Source organism: Mandrillus leucophaeus, unplaced genomic scaffold (assembly GCF_000951045.1).
Source record: "Mandrillus leucophaeus isolate KB7577 unplaced genomic scaffold, Mleu.le_1.0 Scaffold100, whole genome shotgun sequence".
NCBI lineage: Eukaryota > Metazoa > Chordata > Mammalia > Primates > Cercopithecidae > Mandrillus > Mandrillus leucophaeus.
This window is the reverse complement of record NW_012098099.1, coordinates 3,008,035-3,030,637: the sequence shown is the minus strand read 5'-3', so window position 1 is coordinate 3,030,637 and position 22,603 is coordinate 3,008,035. Positions and strand designations below refer to the sequence as shown.

General features: G+C 40.2%; 1 protein-coding gene across 4 annotated transcripts in view; it reads right to left on the bottom strand.

Annotated features, from left to right (window-relative positions):
- ELMO1 (engulfment and cell motility 1) overlaps positions 1-22,603 on the bottom strand; it is a 597,137-nt gene that overhangs the window by 356,697 nt on the left and 217,837 nt on the right. For 3 of the 4 annotated variants that reach the window (XM_011972891.1, XM_011972881.1, XM_011972896.1), the window contains exons 8-11: positions 18,543-18,642; positions 10,299-10,450; positions 8,033-8,111; positions 2,072-2,122 (exon numbers count right to left, since the gene is read on the bottom strand). In XM_011972891.1, coding sequence (XP_011828281.1) covers positions 2,072-2,122; positions 8,033-8,111; positions 10,299-10,450; positions 18,543-18,642 — 382 coding nt within the window. Of the gene's footprint in view, positions 1-2,071; positions 2,123-3,140; positions 3,186-8,032; positions 8,112-10,298; positions 10,451-18,542; positions 18,643-22,603 lie in introns of all 4 variants that reach the window. The other variant, XM_011972876.1, reaches the window with a different exon arrangement.

Here is a 22,603-nt window from a genome sequence, read left to right as displayed (position 1 = left end):
TTAAAGAAGGAGGGGTGAGAGAAGATTGAGGAATAGAAAAAAGAGGACAGGGAGAAATCAGAGAATACCAAGTCACCGAACCAAAATTATGGGAAGCAGGGCAGCTAGACAACAGGATGGTTAGGAGCAAATCAAACCCCTTATCCTCCAGTCTTCAGAATAGCATGTTAACTCATAGCACACACTTAGTATCCAAAGTATGTGGGTATCTCTTTTCTTAGCAACTCGAAAGTACTGCCTCCAAGTTCTTACAGGAGAGTACCAACCTCAAACTTCAGCCATCAACATCTCATAAAAGAAGAGATGTTGATTTTTGAGACAGGGTGGCCACAGTCATTAATGCCACTCACTTCTCAGGGCATTCTAACCCTGAGTGCCACATCAAGGTAATATGAAGACACTGAGCTACACATTGATGCTGCAGCTTCTACATTTATTGAGAGCCAATATAAAGAAGGACAGCAATTATGAATACTTGTGCACTTCCAAAACCACAATTGGACCTAGATGTATTCAGATGCTCTCCCAAGGTTCATTTCAGATTTCAGTTCCAGAGGGAAAAGTTTTATCTTTCCCAAAGAACTGGGGGACCTCTTTTTATCAAACAATGAAAATTACACTCATATGTTTCGTGTCATCCTTGACAGCCAGGAAGTTTAAAATCGAACTAACTTGGTCACAAATTGCAGTCATTACCACTGGCTTTGGGATCTAGAACATTTATTTTCAACATTAATTTTTGATGGCTTACTTGCATTGGTTGGGGAGAGAGGGGGGATAGTGTGTGTGTGCGTGTATTAGCCACTTGTTTTTGGTGTTTTGACATCTGGGACCTTGTTGACCCTGGAGAGACTGCCCCTCCCAGATCTAGCCAATTCCTAGAGCTAATAAATGACTCCTTTCATATGCAAATGAACCAGTCCAGAGCCTTGTTAACCACACCCTACTCCTCTACAAGCTCTGGCTCCTACTCTTAGGACCACTGTTCTCCTGCCCTAACCACCCAGGGCCAGGTACCAGACAACCAGAGACAGCCCATAAACTCCACAGCCCACTGAAATTATTCAAACTAGCCAATCCCAAACCTCCTCAGCCAGCTTACCTGGCCTCACTTGTCCCTTCCCTCAAAAACCACAGTAAGGGCTCTTACCCAGATCTCCTTGGGCTTTCCCTGCCTCCCGACTCAGAAGCTTCCCCTGCCCCCACAATCCCCCAGTGGCACGGCATGCCCCCTCCTTTGGGGAACTATAATTAACAAACTTTTCTTTTCAATGCCAGCCACCTCCTGATCTGTTGGCCTCACCATACCCGAATACTGCTAAAACCTGCATTTGAGGACCAAGTGTTTTTAACTGTAAGCTTGCTGAACTGCTCTTTGGAATCACACAAAAAGAAATTCTTCTTTTTCTTTCTTTTCTTTTCCTTTTTTTTTTTTCTTTTTTGTAAGCAGGGCAATCAATCAACCTGCTTCTTTCAAGTAGCTGGTAAGTCAAATAGCGGGTAAGACCTCAGGAAATCTTGTTACTTGGTTTATTTCTAAACATTTACAAGGTGACACCTTAGGGCTTTTTTTTCCACCAATGTTTAAGGTCATTTTGCATTGCAGCGAATGAGTGGCTCCCATCTTTATCTTTCTTTCCTCTCTCTTGCCAGGGGGCCCCAAAACTGATGTTCAACATCTCAGGACTTCTCTTGGTACCTGATATGTTTACAGCTAGCTTTCTCATTAAAAGAGCAAAACCTCATCAGGGTGAATCTTTTAAGCCTGATTTCCCTAACCTGCCCCACTGAGAGAGCTATCCAATCCTTCCTGCCAGAATGCCTTCCCCCTTCCTTTCTCTCCAGGGCAGTTCCAGAAACCCCTCCCTCCGATCCAATGAGGCAATTCCTGTGGGAAAGACTTTATTTATTCCAACTCCAAAAGCTCACTTTTTCCTTCTTTAGAGTTCCTACTGCTTCACCACAGAAGCAAGTCACAGAACAAACCACAGATTGAAGCCAAAAGAAGAGATTAATACATGCACCAGGCCACTCCTCCCCCACAAAGAGGTCACAGCACATAGGTACTCACTGTTAAAATGATGGAACGCAATTGCTTCTGAGCCAAAATATTCGCCATCTCCTGTGGAAGAAAAACACGCCCACACAAAGGCTTAGGTTAGAAAGCTACATTTCGACATGGCCAAAAATGACTTTATCCTGGGGTGTGCTTCGTAACTGTATATCAGCAGTATTTCGTATGAAATAATGAACTCAAACAGGCAGCAGTATTCAAATTATTTTTTTGACTGTTCCATTTAGAATGTAAAAGCCATGTCCAAAAGCAAAGGAAATATATCTGGCACCTGCAAAATTCTCTTCTTTAGGAATTTCTTCCTTCCAGAAGAAGGTGGGTGCTAAATAAAAATCAGGCACTCCAAACAAAGCAATCGTTCTCTATTAGAAAGCCTCATCATCTTTTATTAGGCTACGTATGTGCAGAAAGCTTTTATTAGGCAACACATGCCTGTAGCAAGGAGATTCCAGTATATCTTCTAAAAGTCATTTCATCTTAATCTGTGCAAAACCCAAGAGTGAGTAATATATATACCAGGCTACGTAAGTGATCTGAGTGGAGTTTAAGTGAAGGGTAAATATCTGGGTGATGCAAAGCTCTAGAGTCTACACTCACTGAGCTCTGCAAGGCCTGATTTCTACAGGTTGTGTTTCATGCCTTGGCATCTCCTGAGTGGCATGGAGGATTCAAGGGTGATTTTATTAAAGGAAATGATGCACAGACTCCTTTTATAAATATTGACAATTAGAGACTAAGGGAAAATAACATATTAAGCACAGTCTTGGAGCACACATTTTAAAGTAAAAATACTGCTCATATTCAGGAAGACACTTGATTGTTGTTTTGTGGCAGGGGGTGTTTTTGGTGTTGCTACTCTTACTGAGTAGAGAAGAAACTAAGCTATGGTTTAAAAACAGAACCATGATTTCTACCAAGGTGAAAACAAATTTGCAGAAAGCAAAGAGAACCAAGAACATGGGGGTGGGGGAGATTTCTGAGGGGGGCATACAAGCAGGGGTAGACAGGAGCAGCATGGGAGAGCAGGGCCCACTTTACGCTGACAAAGGGAACGTGGGTGACTTACAGTCAGAGGACAATCAAGGATGTCAACATTGCTCTCTACATCAACCTAACGGCGTCATCGCCACCACAGAAAGGAAAGCAAGCAGGAGAGAAGAAGGGATGGAAATTCAGAGGACTCTGTTAGAGGTTGACCACTTTATTTGAATGCCCCTGCTGACCCACTGCATTGAAAAGTGCTTAAATACTGTAAGGTGACAAAAAAGCTAGATGGCCCTCAAGTCAAAATCCAATACTAGGTCTTCTTCCACGCTCTTGAAAACAAGAAAGCAGGAGCAATGACGCATTGAGAAACAAGTCAAATGGTAACCTAGAAGGAACTTTCCCTTCCAGTAGGCATAGAAAGCAGTGCTTTCTTCCCAGTCTTCATAGAAAGGCCCACTGGTGGTGGTTTTTTTGTTTCTTCTAGGCCAGATGTCAAGTAAAAGCCTCAAAGGATCCTATAGCTGTTTTAATTTCTTTCCTTTAAAACATGAAATTATTGCTCGTAAATAAAAACAGAAACAAAAATTTCTGTTCCTATGTTTGCCTATCAGTTTATAAAATTTAAAGTTAGAAGGGACAATGCATGTCCAATTTCTACTAAAGAAATCATTGTAATTATCTGTTTACAATGTTTATTGTCTACATAAGCTGTGGGTCCCTCATGAGCAGAAACTGTCTTTTTCTTTTTTGTATTCCAAGCCCAAAGAACAATGTCTAACACCTAGAAGATAATAAATGCTTGATAAAATAACAAATAAATATTTTACACTATCCTCCTAAGGAACAGCAGCTTGGTCAAAGAGAAAATAGAAATATTCATACCTCCATTTCTTAGTCTAATAGTAAGGAATTGTTGGAGTAAATGTGAGAATCCATGGGGAATATTTTATAGCATTAAAATTATGTAAAAGTATATAGATAGATACAAATATGAATCCAGATATACTGACATGGAAAGATGTCCACAAAATATTGTTTAGTTTCAAAGGCAGTTTAGAAAAACTACACTGCATGTAGTATGCTCATTTGGTGGGAAAAAAATGATGTATTAGGAGAATTTTTGCACAGAACAAACAGGGAAGTAGCACCATGAAAGTCACAAGAGTTGTAAATAATTGCAGTGGTTTTGCCTCTGGGAATATAATTACAGGAATCTTTCAAACTTCTTCCTTTTGAGTTAGTATTTTCTGATTTTTCTACCAAATCTTTTAACTAACAAGTTTTTTAAATAGTGCTTATCCAAAGTATATAAACATTTGTAGAGAAATTTGGAAGGGATCTCAGCAACGTATTTGCCATTGAAATAGTGAACTGAATAATGGTGCAAGTTGTAAACAAAAGGATGCATTTGCCCACCTAACAGCAACCCCCTCCCCGACAAAACTAGCACAGCCCTTCCCTCCATTTGTGCCAGGAAACAGAGAATCTCCTACATCCCGGAGGCATGGGAAAGGAAGGCCTCCACCCCTGGGGGAACCCTAGACCCTCTGGAACCCTTCTCCAGAGGAAGAAGCTTTGCCCTAGGTCCCAGCACAGGCGTCTCTCAGTAAGGCCTACTTCACGGATGCAAAGGAAAAAATAGCACAGGTCCTTCTGACCATGGGGGCTTTTTTTTCAGTAACAGCAGAAATAGGGTATAAGTGTTTAAAAGCATTCCAAATTCCAAGAAAAGCCAGATAATGGAGTCCTATGAATGTGTCTGGCCCAAGTCAAAAAAAGAAGATGAAATTTTAAAAAAGTATTTGACTGAAGTAGAATCAGGCACCCCAAAAAAAGCAATGGTTCTAAGGCTTTAAACAGGTAAAACAAAACAAAACCAACAAAAACAAAAAATAGTGCTCCTGCAAATCCAGTAAATACATGTTTAGATTACATTTCTATCTAATTGGAGTGAGAAAATGGGCTTGGTGTTATCCAGGCTTCGGGGAGCTGTTTATTTGGCAAACACAGGGGAATTCTGTGAGTGACATCTCTTTGACAGGCGTTGGATGGGATGCTTTGCAGGTAAAAGCAGGGATAAGGTTGGGACTCAAACTCTGATTCTTACCCGCTCAGTAACCTGGTCAAGTTGTTTACTCCCTTTGAGTCTCAATTTCCTTACTTATAAAACAGAAATAACGTGGCTTTCTCTGAATATGAGAATAAAATGAAATAATGTAATATAAAATACTGAGCACTGCCTGGCACATGCCAGACTCTCAATAATATTATCATTGATGGCTGACTTTGGTCAATTTTTCTATTTGCCAAAAATTCAGAACTTTTAATTTTTCAGAACATATGCCAGCAATGCCAACGTCAAATTCAGACCAACTGAAACTTAGAACATAGAGCCCAGACTAAGGTGTACACGCTCAGCTGTTAATATAAATCCACAGCAACCTATGTGATATTACCAGTTAGCTCAGTCTTCTGCTTTACAGGCCTCTACTGACCTTCAGAAAATAATATCCAACAAACTTTTCTTCATTATGAACCTGAAATCCCTTTTTAGAGCTATCTCGCTACTTACTGAATTTTTTTAAAATTTAAAAATCATGATACTCCCTTTACTTTGATTAATAACACTCTTAATTTCAAGAGTTTATGAAGTCCACATCACCTTTCCATGGGCAAGTCAATTAAATACGTTGTAGCTATTTTTAGAGCTTGACTGAGTCATATAATACTTCATAAATTTCTGCTGAATTATATACAGTCTTTCTTAGTTGGAATCTTTTCTTAAATGGTTTAAGGTTATTAGACTACACTTTGAGGTGGTTTATTACTCTTTGCGGTAGTTTATTAGAATAATATATAGCTAAACTGTTTCCTGTCAGTCTTATGTTGCATAGTTTTCAAAGAAAGACTTGGTTCACAAAATCCAAACCTAATCTTATGTCGACATTCCATTATACTACCATTATCAGCAATGTCCTGAAATTCCCTATTTGTCCATGGTCATGAGAGTCCAATTTAACAAGTGAACAGTAGTGCTTGGTATAAAATAAGATGCAGTATGCATTTTATTCATGTCTAGATTCAGAGATCCAAGTGAAATGGCCTTTTGAGTGGGCATGAACTTTCACCTCTTCTAATCCATCATCTTCTTTCACAGATGGAGAAAGGAAAGGAAACTTCCAAGAGTTGAGATCAGAATGCAGCCTTCCTGACCCCACACGCTACACTCAGCTACCATGTGGCTGGGCCAGAAGTCCCTGGTCTGGCCAGCAGAAGGACCCAGTTCCTCCAATGCCCACGTCAAGCTTGTGGATATACACAGTGAGAGCTTCCAGACAACTTCCGGGCTGCTTGGGAGTTACCATGAGTTCGGTATTTAGACTAAAATATCACAGAAGCAGCCCTATCCATGATTTCACCTCAGATCTGCAAAGCCCCTCCTAAAAATCCAGCCAGGGTAAGAGCGCCCCCACCACAGGCTTGTGGAGGGCAGGCACCTCCACCTAGTTCCAGCGAACACCAAATCAAACATCCGGGAAACTATTAAGTGACACCACTCCTTGTGCAAACATAGCCCCCCTGGGGATGAGTAAGAAATTCTAAATGGAAAACAAACCAGAAGCCGTCATGTTTAGTCACTGAGATTTAAAATCCTTGGCAATGAAAAAGTAAAATAAAATCCAAAAATTCTTGTCATGGCATTCAGTAGCAGGTTCGCTTTCTAATTTCTTCTAAATGAACTCACTGGCAACTGCCATCAAGACCCTCAGCATAGTTTCTAAGTGGGTGAAAAGAGCTCATATTTCCACCTATTTTTTTTTAAGGAAGGAAACTGTGACCAGGGTAACATATTACAGGACACATTGATTGAAAAAACATGAATGGATTTTGAGGTGTGAGCTACATTCTAAGACAAGGCAAAATTCCACTTTTTCACATCCCCTCTGTAATGCTCCTTTCCTTCGTGAAGAAATAAAGGATCTCCAGACAAAGGACACCATCAAATGAGAGGTTCCATCTATGTACATTAAGGGGTTCCTTCCTCTTTTTTTTTTTTTTTTAAAGATAGTCTCGCTGTGTCGCCCAAGCTGGAGTGCAGTAGTGTGATGTCAGCTCACTGCAACCTCTGCCTGCCGGGTTCAAGTGATTTTCCTGCCTCAGCCTACCGAGTAGCTGGGATTACCAGTGTGTATTATCACGGCTGTAAAACAGGCCGGCTAACTTTTGTATATTTAGTAGAGATGGGGTTTTGCCATATTGACAAAGCTAGTCTCAGCTTCCTGACCTCAAATATCTGCCTACCTTGGCTTTCCAAAGGGCTGGGACTACAGGTGTGAGCCACTGCGCCTGGTTTTTTTTTATACAGAGGAAAGAGATGGCTCCATTTTCCCTGCCACATCCACACACAGAAATAAGTAATCTCACCAAGCAAGGAGCCCCTCTGACATGGGAATGCAGTTATATCCACCAGGAGCAGCCATCTGCATATTATCCCTCCTGTTCTCTCACCTTCCATCGCCTCCCTCCGTGGGAAAAACGTGGCGCCTCTCAGGGTCTCCCTTTCCTGATCCAGAAAACGAGGACTGCACTTCCCTCACCCTAGTGAGCATCCCATGAAACGACAGAAGGTCGCGGGGACTCCTAACTCCGCTTCCACCCAGCAGCAATGTTTTCACCTTTGTACATCTGGTCTTCCAGGTTGCATTTTATTTCATGAAAAGGCTCTATTGCTGGAACACTCCTAGCATCCCTCATCAGTCAAGGGCTTACCGTCTCTACCCACTTGCCCCTGGATTTGGGAAGGACCCCAGCGGGCCAGCTGTGCAGCAGAACATAGCTGCTGTGGAGAGCCCATATGTGGCCAGGACAGCAGAGTGGCCCAATGAGTCCCCGGATGGAAGGAGAGGGCGTTCTCTGCACACAAAGTTCCTAGCCCTGACATAGCCGTTAGACTAAAGAAATGCAACTTACCTGCCTCCTGTCATCAGGAGCCTTCAGGAAAAGTGCATTAATCACTGCAATAGTATAGGTTTGGATTTCTTGATCTGACCTGTAAAGATACAGAACAATTCAGAAAATCAGAACACAAAGTTAGAAGAGACTAGCCCTGGGACAAATCCTGAAAAGCCTCAAAATCAGCCTCCTCTCCCAAAAACAAGTGAGAGACAAAGGTAGGGCCTAGCAAATGCATTTAGCACTGAGAATGCATTTCAAACATCACAAGGCGGTAAATACACAACTAGTATTACCAGCTCACAGTACACTGGTCAGTGCAGAATGCCCAGAAATACAGGCAGCCTTCTCTCTTATTCAGATTGAAAGCATAAACCTAGGGGATGTTGTAATTGATGTACTACTAGTAATAGTTGTCTGTATGTATGTATGTATGTATATATGTGTGTACATATGTGTAATTTTCTGTCTGATACAAGAAATATATCAGGGAGTAGTTTCAGATGTCTCTACATTCTTGGGCTAATTGGGTGGCTCTATTACATATTCGAAAATTCTATTTCCAAATATAAACATTTAAATAACAAAAAGAACGGGTGTTTGTTTATAAATCTCATTTTCACTGGAAAGCAACCAGAAATAATAAATGAAACAAAGCTCTAATGTAAGGCATGTGGTAAACAGTAAATAAGGAGGACTCAAGGCATAAACAAAGAGTGACTTATGAGCTACATTTAGGAATAACTTATCAGGCCAGCGAGACAGAAGTGGAGCTTAGAACCAGGCCAGGATAGGGTGCAAAGCCCAGTTCATCACAGGCTGGCTGAGACCTTGGACAAGTTCATGGGTATCCCCCAAGGCACAGTTACCTCATCTACAACATGGGGTTAGACACACTTATTTCATGGGATTGCTGTGAAGGTAAAATGAGATTATGCATATAAAATCCTTAGCACAGTACTTGGAGAATAGTAAACTCTTCACTTTGGTAATGTGCTTTGGGATGAAGATGTGTGCCTTTGAGATTCCCAGAAAAGACACAGTATATAAATTAATACAGTTCACACTCAAAGGAAATGTGAAACTGGTCTTATTTCTAGAGAAGCTACCTACATTCTCATCATTTTGAAGAATTATGATTCTGAGATCACAATCACTGAGGCCACCACAATCCTCAGCTTCTGTGACTTAAATTTTAAATGCTGATCATCCTCCCACCTCCAAATGAAAAAAATATCTAATATAATCTACTTTGGTAGTTTATATTATAAACACAACAGTTAACATTTCAGAGAACCATTCCCACCCTGCACCACCAACCCAAATGGGCCAATCGGGTTTCCTCTTGAGAATTGCGACCTACTGGACCAGGGGCAAGAGTTAGTGGGAGTTGGGTCATTGTAGTGCCAACCACAATTCTAGAGAAAAGGCCATCTGCTGAGGACTCCAGGGAAGCTATGGTTTCTCTCCTCCTCAAGGCTTAGCTACTTATGTCATTTCTGGATTCTACAAGGTACCCCAGTATTGTTCCAATAACCTCCTTTCCTGTGTGAGCGAGCTCAAAATGTTTATTATCACTGCAACCCAAAATAATTTCTAAAGTAGCACTGTACAATAGAGTCCTCCTCAGGTTGGTATCATCAGAGACAACCTTCCTAGTTACCTAAGGGAGGAAAGAAGGGGCAAAATGCCTCAAAGACTGCAGGCTGCAGAGGCAGCTATCTTACTTCCATTTTATAGCTCAAGCCACTAGAAAAAAAAAAAAAAACAAAAAAAACCTTTATTGTATTATAAAATACAAAAGAAGCAACTCACTAGAATCACCTTGAGCATAACTAAGAAAGAAGCCTGCCTTTAAAAATTCCTAGCAAAAAGGCATAACATTACATTTCTAACTAACAATGAAAATACTCATTATATCACAGAAAACATTAACTTAGATGGTTTAGGAAAGAGAACTTAAGAGAAGAAATCATCCTGTTTTACCTTCTTAAAAGTAAAACTCTGCCAATATCTACCAATATGCATTAAAATTGAGAGCTTACCAAGGGCCAGGTGTGGGGACAGGCAGTGCCAAGAACCAGTCTGGAGTTCAGTGAGGGACAGGGGCCAAGGGAAAGCAACCATGCCATTCCAGTGTGACACATGGTTTGGTTATATGCCAAATTGAGATTTTTTTCTATACATTTAACCAAACTATAAAAACACAAAATGTTTCCCAGTGCATCACCGTGGCCATCTTCCTGAAGCATTTCTCCTCCCCAGAGCATCTCAGCATGCTTACCCTTGCAGGTGTGGAATGAGCTGGCCGATGGTGATCTCCTGCGCCACTTTCTGGTAGAGGTCATGGCTATTGAGCACCATCGACTCCAAAATGGCCAAGGACCGCTGCAGGATCGAGATGTCTATGGCTGACTTGTTCACAAAACTTGCTATCTGAAAATCCAAGTGGGACACAATTGACTGCTCGTGGTAAGTAGAGCAGAGACGTGGAGAAGGGAACAAATGAAGCAAATCGGGAACTCATTTAAGAAACACCAGGCACTGAGGATGACCTGGAATTACAGCAAATAGCAAGAAACCCATCGATCCAGGGATTATTCATGATATCATCACAAAGCATGATTTATCACATCTCTATAATTCACTGATAAGCAAATTTTTTCAAAAAGACATACTTCCAAAGATTATTCTTTCTGTATTTCCCAGGACTATTCTCCTGAGTTTCATCTTTTGGAGGCAGACAATTTCAACACATATATTGTAAGGATGCCTGTGTTTCTCTGGGACGGTAATTTCAACGTATGATAATTGCCATTCCTCTTGCATTCCCAGGCTCCTCCCTCATCCACACAATCCATGGCTTTTATATGCTTATTATGTTCTTGTTGCATTCTTAGGGGACTCGCACAAATCTCACTTGTCAACACAATTCAACTGGCAACTTCTCAGTCACTGGCCACTCTCTTAAATGAAAAACTCGTTACCCCTTTCTTCCAATTTCTGATGGTTAAAATAAGTTCTTTTCATCTCTCCTAAATTTAGCAAACAGGAAATCATTTAAATGAGCAGTACTAAAAGTTAAAATACTAGTTTAAGCTCCAAATTAGATTCTCTAAGGAATTAATCACTAAATCCCCAAACATAATAAATCACATTGTAAGAGGAAAATAAAAAATAGAGGTTAGAATAATGGATCACAGTAATCCAAACACATGGGTATCATAAAGGTCTTATTTTAGAGGCCTCATTAAAAGTTATTACTGTCTGTTGACAACTCACAATAAAAAGCCATTATTATATCAGTATAATGACGGCTTTCTTAAAAGCTAAATAACTTGGTTCCACAAGAAGTAAACACTTGCTGTTTCCCCGTCAACACTAATTTCTCCCTTTTTGCTGCCCCAGAGACCACTCGCCTCATCTCCTCTCCATCCTTGCACATGATAAATGCACAGTGCACCATGGCAATTCCCAGGTACCATCGGAATTGTCCCTAGTCCGCTGATGTCCAGGTGAAAGGAGGGGTGGGATATGCAGATCGCAATACTCTGCCTACCCCAGCTACATCTGGATCTCAGAGGTGGGAAATGAATAATGTGAAGAAGTGCGGTGACATTATGATTTTACATTCTGAAAAGCTATTATTTTAAAATACAAACTTCAGGAAGAGTATGGAAATTTTAAGGTTCTCAAAAGACTGCTTCAGCTCTTTTCATGGCTAATAAACTTCTCCAACATGTTTACTATCCTTGGCAAGCCCTTGACTTACTCCTCACAGTCTGCTCCAATCCACCAAATCTACCATACTAAGGCCACCCTTCTTTCCCTAGGGCCATCTTTCTCTGACAAAAATCCAATTACTATTACACTGTGTTTAGGGTTTAATGCTTAATTTAGACATCTTCTAAACAGAGAATAAATTCTCTGACTCCTCCCTTACCCCACCAAACCATTTTTCATGCTCTCGGCATAATTCTTGGCACTGGTATTAGGAAACTGAAGAACTCATAAAGAAATTCATTGACAATACTTCAGATTTTCTTGCAACTAATTTTCTCCTCATTCCCGGCTCCCCTGCTTGTCTCTATTTATTAAATTTGTATGTGCCTTAAGGCTGCATGGAGGCTTCTGCCTGAGAAGCTGTTGCTGATATTGTCAAGCAACCTCCACCTCCATCTTCATGCACTCTTTTCATTCAGCCAATATTTACTCATCAATAATTGATCCATTTCAGTAACATGCATTGCTTGTGTGCTATACAATAGGCTTGCCCTGCCCCACAGAGCTGGAAATACAAAGATGAAAAGAACAAACAAATTTCAAGGACCTTACAGTCTTCTATGGACAGATAAAAAGGCATTTACCATGAAGTACACTGAGGGCCTATTCTTGGCATCCAAAAGGATGCCACCATTTGGATATTTCAAAAAAGCAAAAAATTAAATGGAGGGAATATCAATCTCATTGTCTTTGTACTCCTCTCTTCCCAATTATCACTCTTTTCTAAGAATCCATAATCATTAGTGATTCATATTTCCAGATCCCTATTTTACATCTCTGGGATACATCTGACATGTCTCCGTTTTGATACATAGTATATACATAACACTGGCCCAGTGGTCTAACTCATTGCTGGGTTACTAAAACACAGTCTTCTGCATGTTCTTTTATGTTCAAGTTTTCCATCAAATGGAAATTTAGCCCCTGAATTATTCCCCTACTTCCATAAATATCCTTTTTACAGTATTTCCTTTCTTGAAATATTCAATCAGAACTCTCCGTGTTTTCTTCTTTTTATTTATTTATTTATTTATTTATTTTGAGATGGAATCTTGCTCTGTTGCCCAGGCTGGAGTGCAGTGGTGTGATCTCAGTTCACTGCAACCTCCACCTCTCCAGTTCAAGCAATTCTCCCGCCTCAGCCTCTTGAGTAGCTGGGATTACAGGTGTGCACCACCACACCAAGTTAATTTTTGTATTTTCAGTAGAGACGGCGTTTCACCAGATTGGCCAGGCTGATCTCGAACTCCTGACCTCAAGTGATCCACCTGCCTCGGCCTCCTAAAGTGCTGGGATTACAGGTGTGAGCCACGGCACCCAGCCTACTCTCAAGTGTTTTCTGATAGGAAGTACACCTTCTCATAATGGGTTTTAAAGTTCTCTATGAGTCATTAACTCTTCCCTGCTCCCAGTGGGCTTGCTCAATGGTGGTAAAAATAATCTGCTGTCTTTGCTTTAATTTAGGCATATTTATATCCCACATACATATTCCATTTCCATTAGTTATTCCTACATATTTTTCTCCTAAGAAATGAATCCCTTACTTTCATGAAAGTATTCTTTAAAATTCATTTTTCTAGTAATTCATTTCTCCCTTGACATAAAGAACCTAACCATTTCAGCAATCCTAAAGCATGTTACGTAATGAGCATTTTGTGTAACACACCTGGGGCACTCAATGCATTAGAGTCCTATGTACAAGTCTGAAGTACATGCTAATAGTTTTCTGAAACTTAACTTCTTTCTTTTGTCTTATTTGTCACTGGTTTTAGCTAGGTATTCAAATGACCTAATACTTTAACTGAATGAGTATTAATAACCAAGGCATCAGAGCTGATCCAAGTGAAAGAAATAACTATCGTCCTCCAGGGAACTTGAGACCAACTCCTTATAACTGAATGTATAAATCAGTTAATGGACAAATGTCTGTATGTCCAGTTTGAAAACTACAGATCTTCGTATAGCTAGAGGTTATTCATGTCTATTTAAATTTTCATTTCCTTTATCCCACAGAAGAGTAATAATGATTCCCTCTGCCTTTCAATTTATCCCAACTCCATCACTGCACTTCTGGGTGACACAAGTGAGCCAACCCAAGCCAGCCACAGTCCAGCTTCTCAAAAGTAGGCCCGTATCATAAGGAAGTAGTAAGTAAGAGCAGTCAGCAGTAATTTTATATACACTAGCTCCTTGTACTGCTCATTCATTTGAAAACCCTAGCTAAATAAAAGAGAAATATTTATGTAACTTTTAAGAAGCTAAGGGGTGTTACAGTGCATGAATCAACAATCCAATAAATACTTCTTAGAATCACTTAGAATGAGATCTTAAAATTCTCCTGTTATCAAAAACTGAAAGAACCATGGAAGGCCGACACAGTGGCTCACGCCTGTAATCCCAGCACTTTGGGAGGCTGAGGCGGGTAGATCACGAGGTCAGAGGATCGAGACCATCCTGGCTAACATGGTGAAACCCCGTTTCTACTAAAAATACAAAAAAATAGCCAAGCGTGGTGGCGGGCGCCTGTAGTCCCAGCTACTCGGGAGGCTGAGGCAGGAGAATGGCATGAACCCAGGAGGTAGAGGTTGCAGTGAGCCGAGATCGCGTCACTGCACTCCAGCCTGGGTGACAGAGTGAGACTCTGTCTCAAAAGCAAAACAAAAAAAAACAACCATGGGGAACATGAAGCTCCACTCCTGTATTTAAAATTATCTAGGTAGAGGCCTGTAAATCTTTCAAATTTTTAAGAGGCAAAAATTACCAGGTCTTTAAACCAATATAGTGGGATGTTTGTCCAGGTGCTGGAAACATTTGTGGGGTGAGCCAGGTTCTCCTGCACAGCTAAGGTTTTCTGGAGCATTTATATGAAACCTTCCTTCCAAAAGAAGGCACTGATATTATAATTGGCTAGGGAAAAACCAACTCATAACATATAAAGTTTTTTTTTCTTTTCTTTCTACTCCGTGTTTTCTTACTTTGTCCCTAAGTAGCCGAGTCTTTAAAAAGCAACAACATTATATATTGGTATCAAGGAATTCCAAGTTTCAGAGTTGTTTATGAAATGATGCTATTTATTGCAGCCAAAATTTGTAAACCAGAATCTAGATTCACATATAACAAAACAGATAAAGTAATAGAAAAGGAGACAGAAGCTGGCAGGGAAAAAAAATATTTCTCCAAAGTGGTATGAATTTGGCATTAATAGGAAGCCAACTCTAGACCACAGAGATAGGCATCTTTTGTCAGCCCATTTCCTAGTCGATTTTTGTTGAGATAAAGCTCCATTTAAAAGACAGTTGCCTGCATACAATTCCTGGGTTGTCAAAGTGCTGAATTTGGTCCAGCTAATGAATAAAAAAGTTAACCTTACAGAAAAGTAAGTAATTTTTTGATGACTGTTTTTCAGATTCATGTAACACATCTCTAAGTAGCAATGCAAAGAAAATATGACTGGGAATGAGGACACGAAATAGATTAAATGTGTTGCTTTTTAAAAATACTTACTTTTTTATTTAAACCACCAAGACTGTCAGTCTTTACTTTCTTACATTTAATATGATTTTTGAATTAATTTCAATGAATGAAAAATATTTCCTTAAGTTGTGAGAAAACTAAATGACTGTCATTCTCTCTGGCCACTGCTCACAAGAAACATAGTTTTCTAATTCCTTTCCACTCATAACCGAAATTTTACTTAAAATATATTTAAATATGGTGCCACTTTTTTTCCCTTCTCTTCTTCAAATTCTGTGGGTATTTTTAATGCTTCCAAGCAAATTTTATTCATTCATTTCACAGAAATGTATTAAGACCTTACTCTGTGCCAGGCCCCGAGGATAAAGTCATGAAGAAAGCCATGTTTCTGCCTTCCCGAGGTAATACTCTATTGGGAAAGACTGTCAAATGAACAAAAAATGCACCGAAATGTGACAAGTGCTGGAACAGGGGCATTCAGGAGATCCCAGGGGAATAGAGAGCAGAAGAAATCACTTAACTCTAGCAGTAAGTTCATGGAGGAATATGTAAGAGACAGGCTGGTTAAGCGAGGCTCCGGGAACTATGCCTTCTACCACTTGGAAAGCACAGGTGCATGATGATGAGGAGAAGCGCTCTGACCATGTGACCAAGGACGCCCACTCACTATGTGACCTCATTCAACCTCGGCAAGCCACTGCATCCCTGCCTCCTAACCAGAAATAACAAGACTATCTGTTCTGTTCTGGAAAGGATTGCTGTGTGGAATCAAAAGAGCTAATGTTGGTGAAAGCAGAACATAATTTCAAGGAATTCACATTCAGTACAACATTGTTGTTACATTCTATAGCAAAAGAGGCTCTCATAACAGACAAGCCAGGCACTCTGGAGGTAGAAAAGAAAGCCTGCTGTAAATTCAAAATGTTAAAATGTTTGTTAAGTATTAAAAAAATCAGTGATACTTCCACATCTTCAGATTTGGAACTGCTTCTCTAGAACTGATCTTAGAGAGGCAAAATAGTGCAATTCATTTTCTCCTCTCATAATCTAATGCTTATGTTCCCTGCCACCACCAAAGGTGGCAGGAAGGTACTTCATAACACATCGGGATTTCTTTGGCTTCTTTAGCTATTAGGTTAGTGCAAAGGTAATTGCGGCTTTTGCATTACTCCTAATGGCAATTCTAACAGTTCCTTTCCTTTACAGCAATTCATACCACTGACAAATACAGGCAAAAAGGGGCCTCTTCCTTTTCTGTGCATTTTCTACAGGGTTCCTTTTGCTCATCCCCTTTGGCTTTATGGATTTACATAACGAAAGAGAGTTGATTCCGAGATGTGTCAACAAGGCCCTGGGTTTCCATCAGCTCTGGTCTTAAATGAACATAAAACATAGTGTAGGCATGACATCTGTGGGCCCTCTGATCCTACCCCCCTCATTCAACAGATTAGGGCCATCCCATGCCCTTTGATTCAAGGCAGCATCTCCCCTAAGATAATGATTAACTTCCAAAAAAAAAAAGCAGCACATTTACAGTGGGGAGATCCAACAGATGTCACCTAACCATGTAATCCAGGGTAACATCACCAGTCAGAGGACAGTGACATCATGTGCCCATGAAAGGACGCACTGAGAAGGATGCACTATAACTTCTGTAGCATTCTTGCCAAAAATGCATAACCCTCTTGAATTAAACCATGAGGGAAATATCAGACAAATCCAAATTGAGGAACTTTCTACAAAATAACTGACTGGTACCTTTCAAAAATGTCAAAGCCACAAATGACAAACAAAAAAGCTGAGGGACCGTCACAGACTCGGGGAAACTAAAGAGGCATGACAACCCAACTCAATGTGGGATCTTGGATCAGATCCTTAACCAGAGAAAGGCATTCATAGAAAAACAGGTGAAATCAAATGCCAGCATTGCACCACAGCTTATTTATTAATTTTGACAACCGTACTGTCATTATGCAAAATGTTAACTTTAGGGGAGGCTGGATGAAGGGCTTATAGGAACATTCTGTACTAATTTTTTTTTTCTTTTTGAGACAGGGTCTCACTCGGTCACCCAGACTGGAGTGCGGTGGTACAATGTTGGCTCACTGCAACCTCTGCCTCCCAGGCTCAAGTGATTCTCCTACCTCAGCCTCCTGAGTAGCTGGGATTACAGTGCCACCATGCCTGGCTAATTTTTGTAGTTTTCATAGAAACGAGGTTTCACCATGTTGGCCAGGCTGGTCTTGAACTCCTGACCTCAAATGATCCACCTGTGTTGGCCTCCCAAAGTCCAATTTATTGCAACTTTTCTTTAAGTCTACCATTAGTTTAAAATAAAAGGCTTAAAAACTTCAAGTGACTCTTACCAGATTTTGCTCTGATTTTCTGGCTTGCACAGATTCACTGAAATTCTCTTTCTAGTAACTGATACTTATGAAATAAAGTTATGAATTCCAAACATCTCTTTATTACTAATACAACAGTAGGGAGGAGATATGCCAATGAATTTATAAACCATTTTGCAAATACAAAGAGAGGAAAAAATAAATCAATAAATGATAATTGTCCATGATTTAATCTACATTTGAGAGTAACAAGATCAAGACTGTTTATTTTTAGTCAGAAGAATGGAAACAGAGTTGCAAATGTGCTATACTTCAATTGCAAGGAGTGGTGGGGCTCTTCTGCACCCTCTCCCTGCACCAGGTCCATCTTCATTTGCCTCCTCCAAAAGGAAGAATTGGTAGAACTGGGTGATGTCTGAGATATTCATTGCACGATGATTACAAGTAAACAGACTCATTCTGCTTAAGACACATGGATTCAGGTAGCCCTCCTTTTCATACATCCTTGCTTCAAACCCAGGTGTGCAGATCATTGGTATACTTTGCCCCTTTCCTTTTCCCTGGACAGCAGGCTGGGGATAAAAGGCTCAAGAAGGACAATAGTAGGAACTCTGTTTAGGACTTGAAACCAACAGAGTCACACACGGGGAATCAACAGACACTTGTGCAGTTATTAACAGTGTGACACACTGATTTGGCCTGAGCTATTGCTGTGTACATGCAATCCCTTATAATCTCTTACAATCATTTTTATATAGAATTCGGGTTTCCTGACACCCACATACATAATATTATAAAAAAATCATACCCATTTTCATATATAAAAGAACTAAACGAAAGACATTTATGAAATATCCTCACAGCAGAGAAAAATAGCTATGAAAGAAGACAGCAAGGAAAGCCGAAAGAGGCAGAGTCCGCCTTACCTTCTTAATGAATGCCACCGAAAATGTATCCCAGGACACTATGCCATGGTCCATCAGCTCAACGAAGGCCGTCAGGGTGAAGGACAGCATGTCTCCAAAGCTGAAAAAGACAGGGAGGCACAAGAGTCAAGAACCCCAAAGGTGAGCAAAGACACTGAAGCAAGAAAGTTCTGGGGAAGTGAATACAAGCAGAATTTTAAAAGATCAAGAGATAAACAGCAGGACCACAGGTGACTTTCTCACTAACATGGGTGACAAGAAGGGGCAGGATGGCCTTGCTGAGGTCAACCAGGGCTTCAGCATCCAACAGACCTGGGCTCACACCAACTCTTGCTCTGGTGAGCTATGTTGTTCTGGGCAATTCACTGACCCTGTCTGAGCCTCTATTTCTTCAGCTGAAAAACTGGGTGGTGATATCTATTTAGCCACAGAGCTACTTACTTAATAAAGCATGTAGCATATAGATACTTAGTAAATGATGACTTAAAAGAAAAGCTTCTTGGCTAATGAAATTTGGAGTCGCTTAGGGAGGGCAATGTGCTTCCTTTATTACCCAAACACATCAAAAGAGAAAATTAAAAATACTTCTATTAAGAGAATTAGTACTTTTTTTTTTTTAAAGTGGTCTATACATCCCTGTGTGGACACACAGACACAAACATATATGCAAGTAAACATACTCATTTTGATGTTGGCCAGCATTTCGTCTTTAGTTAATAACTTTTCTGGCATATCAATGGAGATAATCACTCCACATAATGGGTTTGCTGACAAAGACTTGCTGAGATTCAGCAGGCCATAAGGTGGGTCTAATATGTGATTTGAAAATCCAGAGATTAGGCTCAGACAAATGCAGTTCCACCTAGGACCCTTAATAGACAATACCCTGGTTTCTAGAGCTTTCAAAACAACACTTTAGTAGAGACTTAGATGCACAGAATCTTTTACAGATATTCACCTTTATTGTAAATTATCATCTTCATAAATATTAACACCTTTATGATAAATACTCTTTCTTTGAGTACAATGAATTATGCCAATCAAGATCTGCACAATGTATTACACAACAGCACTGACTCCTAGGCTCAATTTTTTAAAAAATAAAGTTGGTTATATAGATTTTTCATTTGTAGGCTCATGCATACCATTATCGATACCCTACAAAGTCTCCTAACATATTTAGAGTGAACCTTCCCACTTATTTCCAACTAGTAGAATAGAAAACAGGTAACATTTCTTTCGAAACAGCTTCTCAATTTCCCTTCTTCCTACTGTTCTATTCGGCCCAGCCTCAAAAACAACCTTTGAAATTCTGCACCACCACAGAAGACGTCATGCTAAACGGAACCTATAAAAGGGGAAGTGGTTCTCAGGGAAAGACAAAGATCCAAAGCTGCCGGAGACCAGGGAAAACAGAGGGGATGCAACCAGCTAAACGAAAACGGCTAAGCAGGTAGTTTCTGGAGTCAGACAACAGGGGTTCTCCCTCCAGCCCTAAGTAGGCAAGTTATGCACCATCCCATGCTTCTGTTTCCTCATTTATTAAAAATGGGGATGATGATGGCAGTGGTAGTCACACCTAGCTCACAGATTTTTGGAGAAATGAAAACAAGCAAACATGCTTAAAGGCCTCCAAATGCTGTGTAGTGAATAGTAAGTAGCGTGTGAGTGTTACTACATTCTCACTATGCAAAAGTGAAATTTTTAAAAGGTAAATGAAGCACAAGATTTTCAAATATTTCACCTTGTGTTAAGGATTCTCTGTTCTTAGAACTAGAAAATGAAAGCAAAAACAGCAATGCAAGGAAAGCCAAACCATTCAGACCAGATGGAAAAGCAGCTAATACCTCTGGCTTTTCAGAGCTGCACGGGGCAACCTCGATCTTACAGGTGCCCCCTAGGTGGCATCAAAGGATCATGCCTCAAAAAGAAATTCCAAACCAGACAACACAAACTTATTTGAAGAACAGAACAGAACATTACAAAGACAGGTGGAATACTGAGCTGAAGAGAGTAGTGAGAAAGGTTAAATAAAAATTCCAGAATGACTCTTTCTACAGACAATGGGTCACATGAAAATCCAAATATCCGACTGCAAAAGGAAAAAAAAAAAACACAGAAAAGAAAGTAAAAAGATTGCCTCAGGAAAATAAGAGCCAGGAAATAAAAGCAATTAGTAAGATTTATTAACAGACTGGGTAGGCATTAGTATTACTGTGAAAACATTATTACATAGTAACATATAGCATTAGCAGTAAGCAATATTACCTCATTTATTTTATTTACTTAAAAAGAAGAAAAACAAGAACCAAATGATAACTAATAGTGGACATCTGGTCATACCCAGCATACTAAAAGACCTCAAATGTTAAAAAAAAAAAAATAAAAATCCCCTATACACGCCACGGGAGGACAGCATTCACAGCATCTCTACAAGGCAAAAAACCTGCCTCAGTGACATCAACAGCAGCACAGGCAATGGAACAGGCAGTGGCAGAGAAACACACACACTATTGAATCAAACTCTTGGCCTGGTGCCGTGGCTCATGCCTGTAATCCCAGCACTCTGGGAGGCTGAGGCGGGCGGATCACCTGAGGTCAGGAGTTCAAGAGCAGCCTGACCAACATGGTGAAACCCTGTCTCCGCTAAAAATACAAAAATTACCCGGTCATGGTGGCAGGCACCTGTAGTCCCAGCTACTCTTCTTGGAAGGCTGAACCCAGGAGGCGGAGGCTGCAGTGAGCCAGGATCATGCTATTGCACTCCAGCCTGGGCGACAGAGTGACTCTGTCTCGAAGAAAAAAGAAAACTAACAACAACAACAAAAAACCTCTTCTCTGCACCCCCATTAGCTAGATAGTACTCAGATAAGATGAGGAAACTAGATGACATTAGTCTTTAGTAGATCCTTTAAAAGCAAAAGATAAAGTATATTTATGTCCTCTAATATATGAAAGCAACATGACTCTGCTCCCTAGCTACCTGCTCAACAGAACCCTAATCCAAATGATCTTAGTAACATCTGGTACAGTCAATTGTTCCAAAAATACACTCCAGAGCTGTCTACAGACTCCTCAGACAGAACAGACTGCAAGGACTTTGGGGGAAAAAGGCTGAAGAGAAGGAAAAGGGGTATCATTTGGTTTCCACATCCACACGCTTGTTTGGGAGTCAAGATTTCAATCTCTATGGCTGTTAAGAAGGTGGAGCACCATTTCTGAGACTGCAAATAGAGCTATCTGTGCTTCTCAAGTATCCATTAGTGGGAATGATTGGTAAGTGAGAGTAAAGCTTTTTCACAGCATACACCAGTCAAGGTACTCAGAGGAAGGTCTCCTGGTCTATCTAATGACATGACAGATAGGGAGAGACAGATAGGAATATATAATAGGACCTATTTTACATATTACTAGTATCTAATATTTATGTAAAATACACATAGGTATATAATATATACATATTACATAATATTCTGTATTACATACATATTCTGTATATAACATATATAATTCATTAGGACTGGTTGCTGGGTGACATAGTAAGTTCCCATACGAAATAACTTTTTCCAAATTCAACTTCAAACTCTCAGTCGCAAAGAAATGATGGCCATGCTAAAATTTTATTACATTCCAAATCAAGGGATTCAATCACCTCTTTCAAGTGAGGTGGCTATAAAAGCTCTTACTGAACCTTGACATAGGTGTTTATTTCCACTCCTAGAGGAGTAATTCAGGCTCCAAACAGGGAAAGCAGAGGGCAAGTTCTGCCTCTGAAATCAGTGCTGGGTACAGAGAATCAAGGCTAAAAGAATTACAGATAAAAAGCAATCACATGGCATATCTGGGAACATTTTTATTTGTTTGGATTATTTGTATTTTGTAAGTGTTAGGCTAAAGATTGTGCAGTACTGACAGCCACAAATTAAGTCAACTGCAAATTTTACATGCTGGTGGAAAGCCACTGTCACAGCCAACACACCATGTGTGCTGGAATGATTCAAATAAATGTTTCTCATCAACTTAGTAGACACCATCTTCATTCCAACAAAATTCAGCCAATC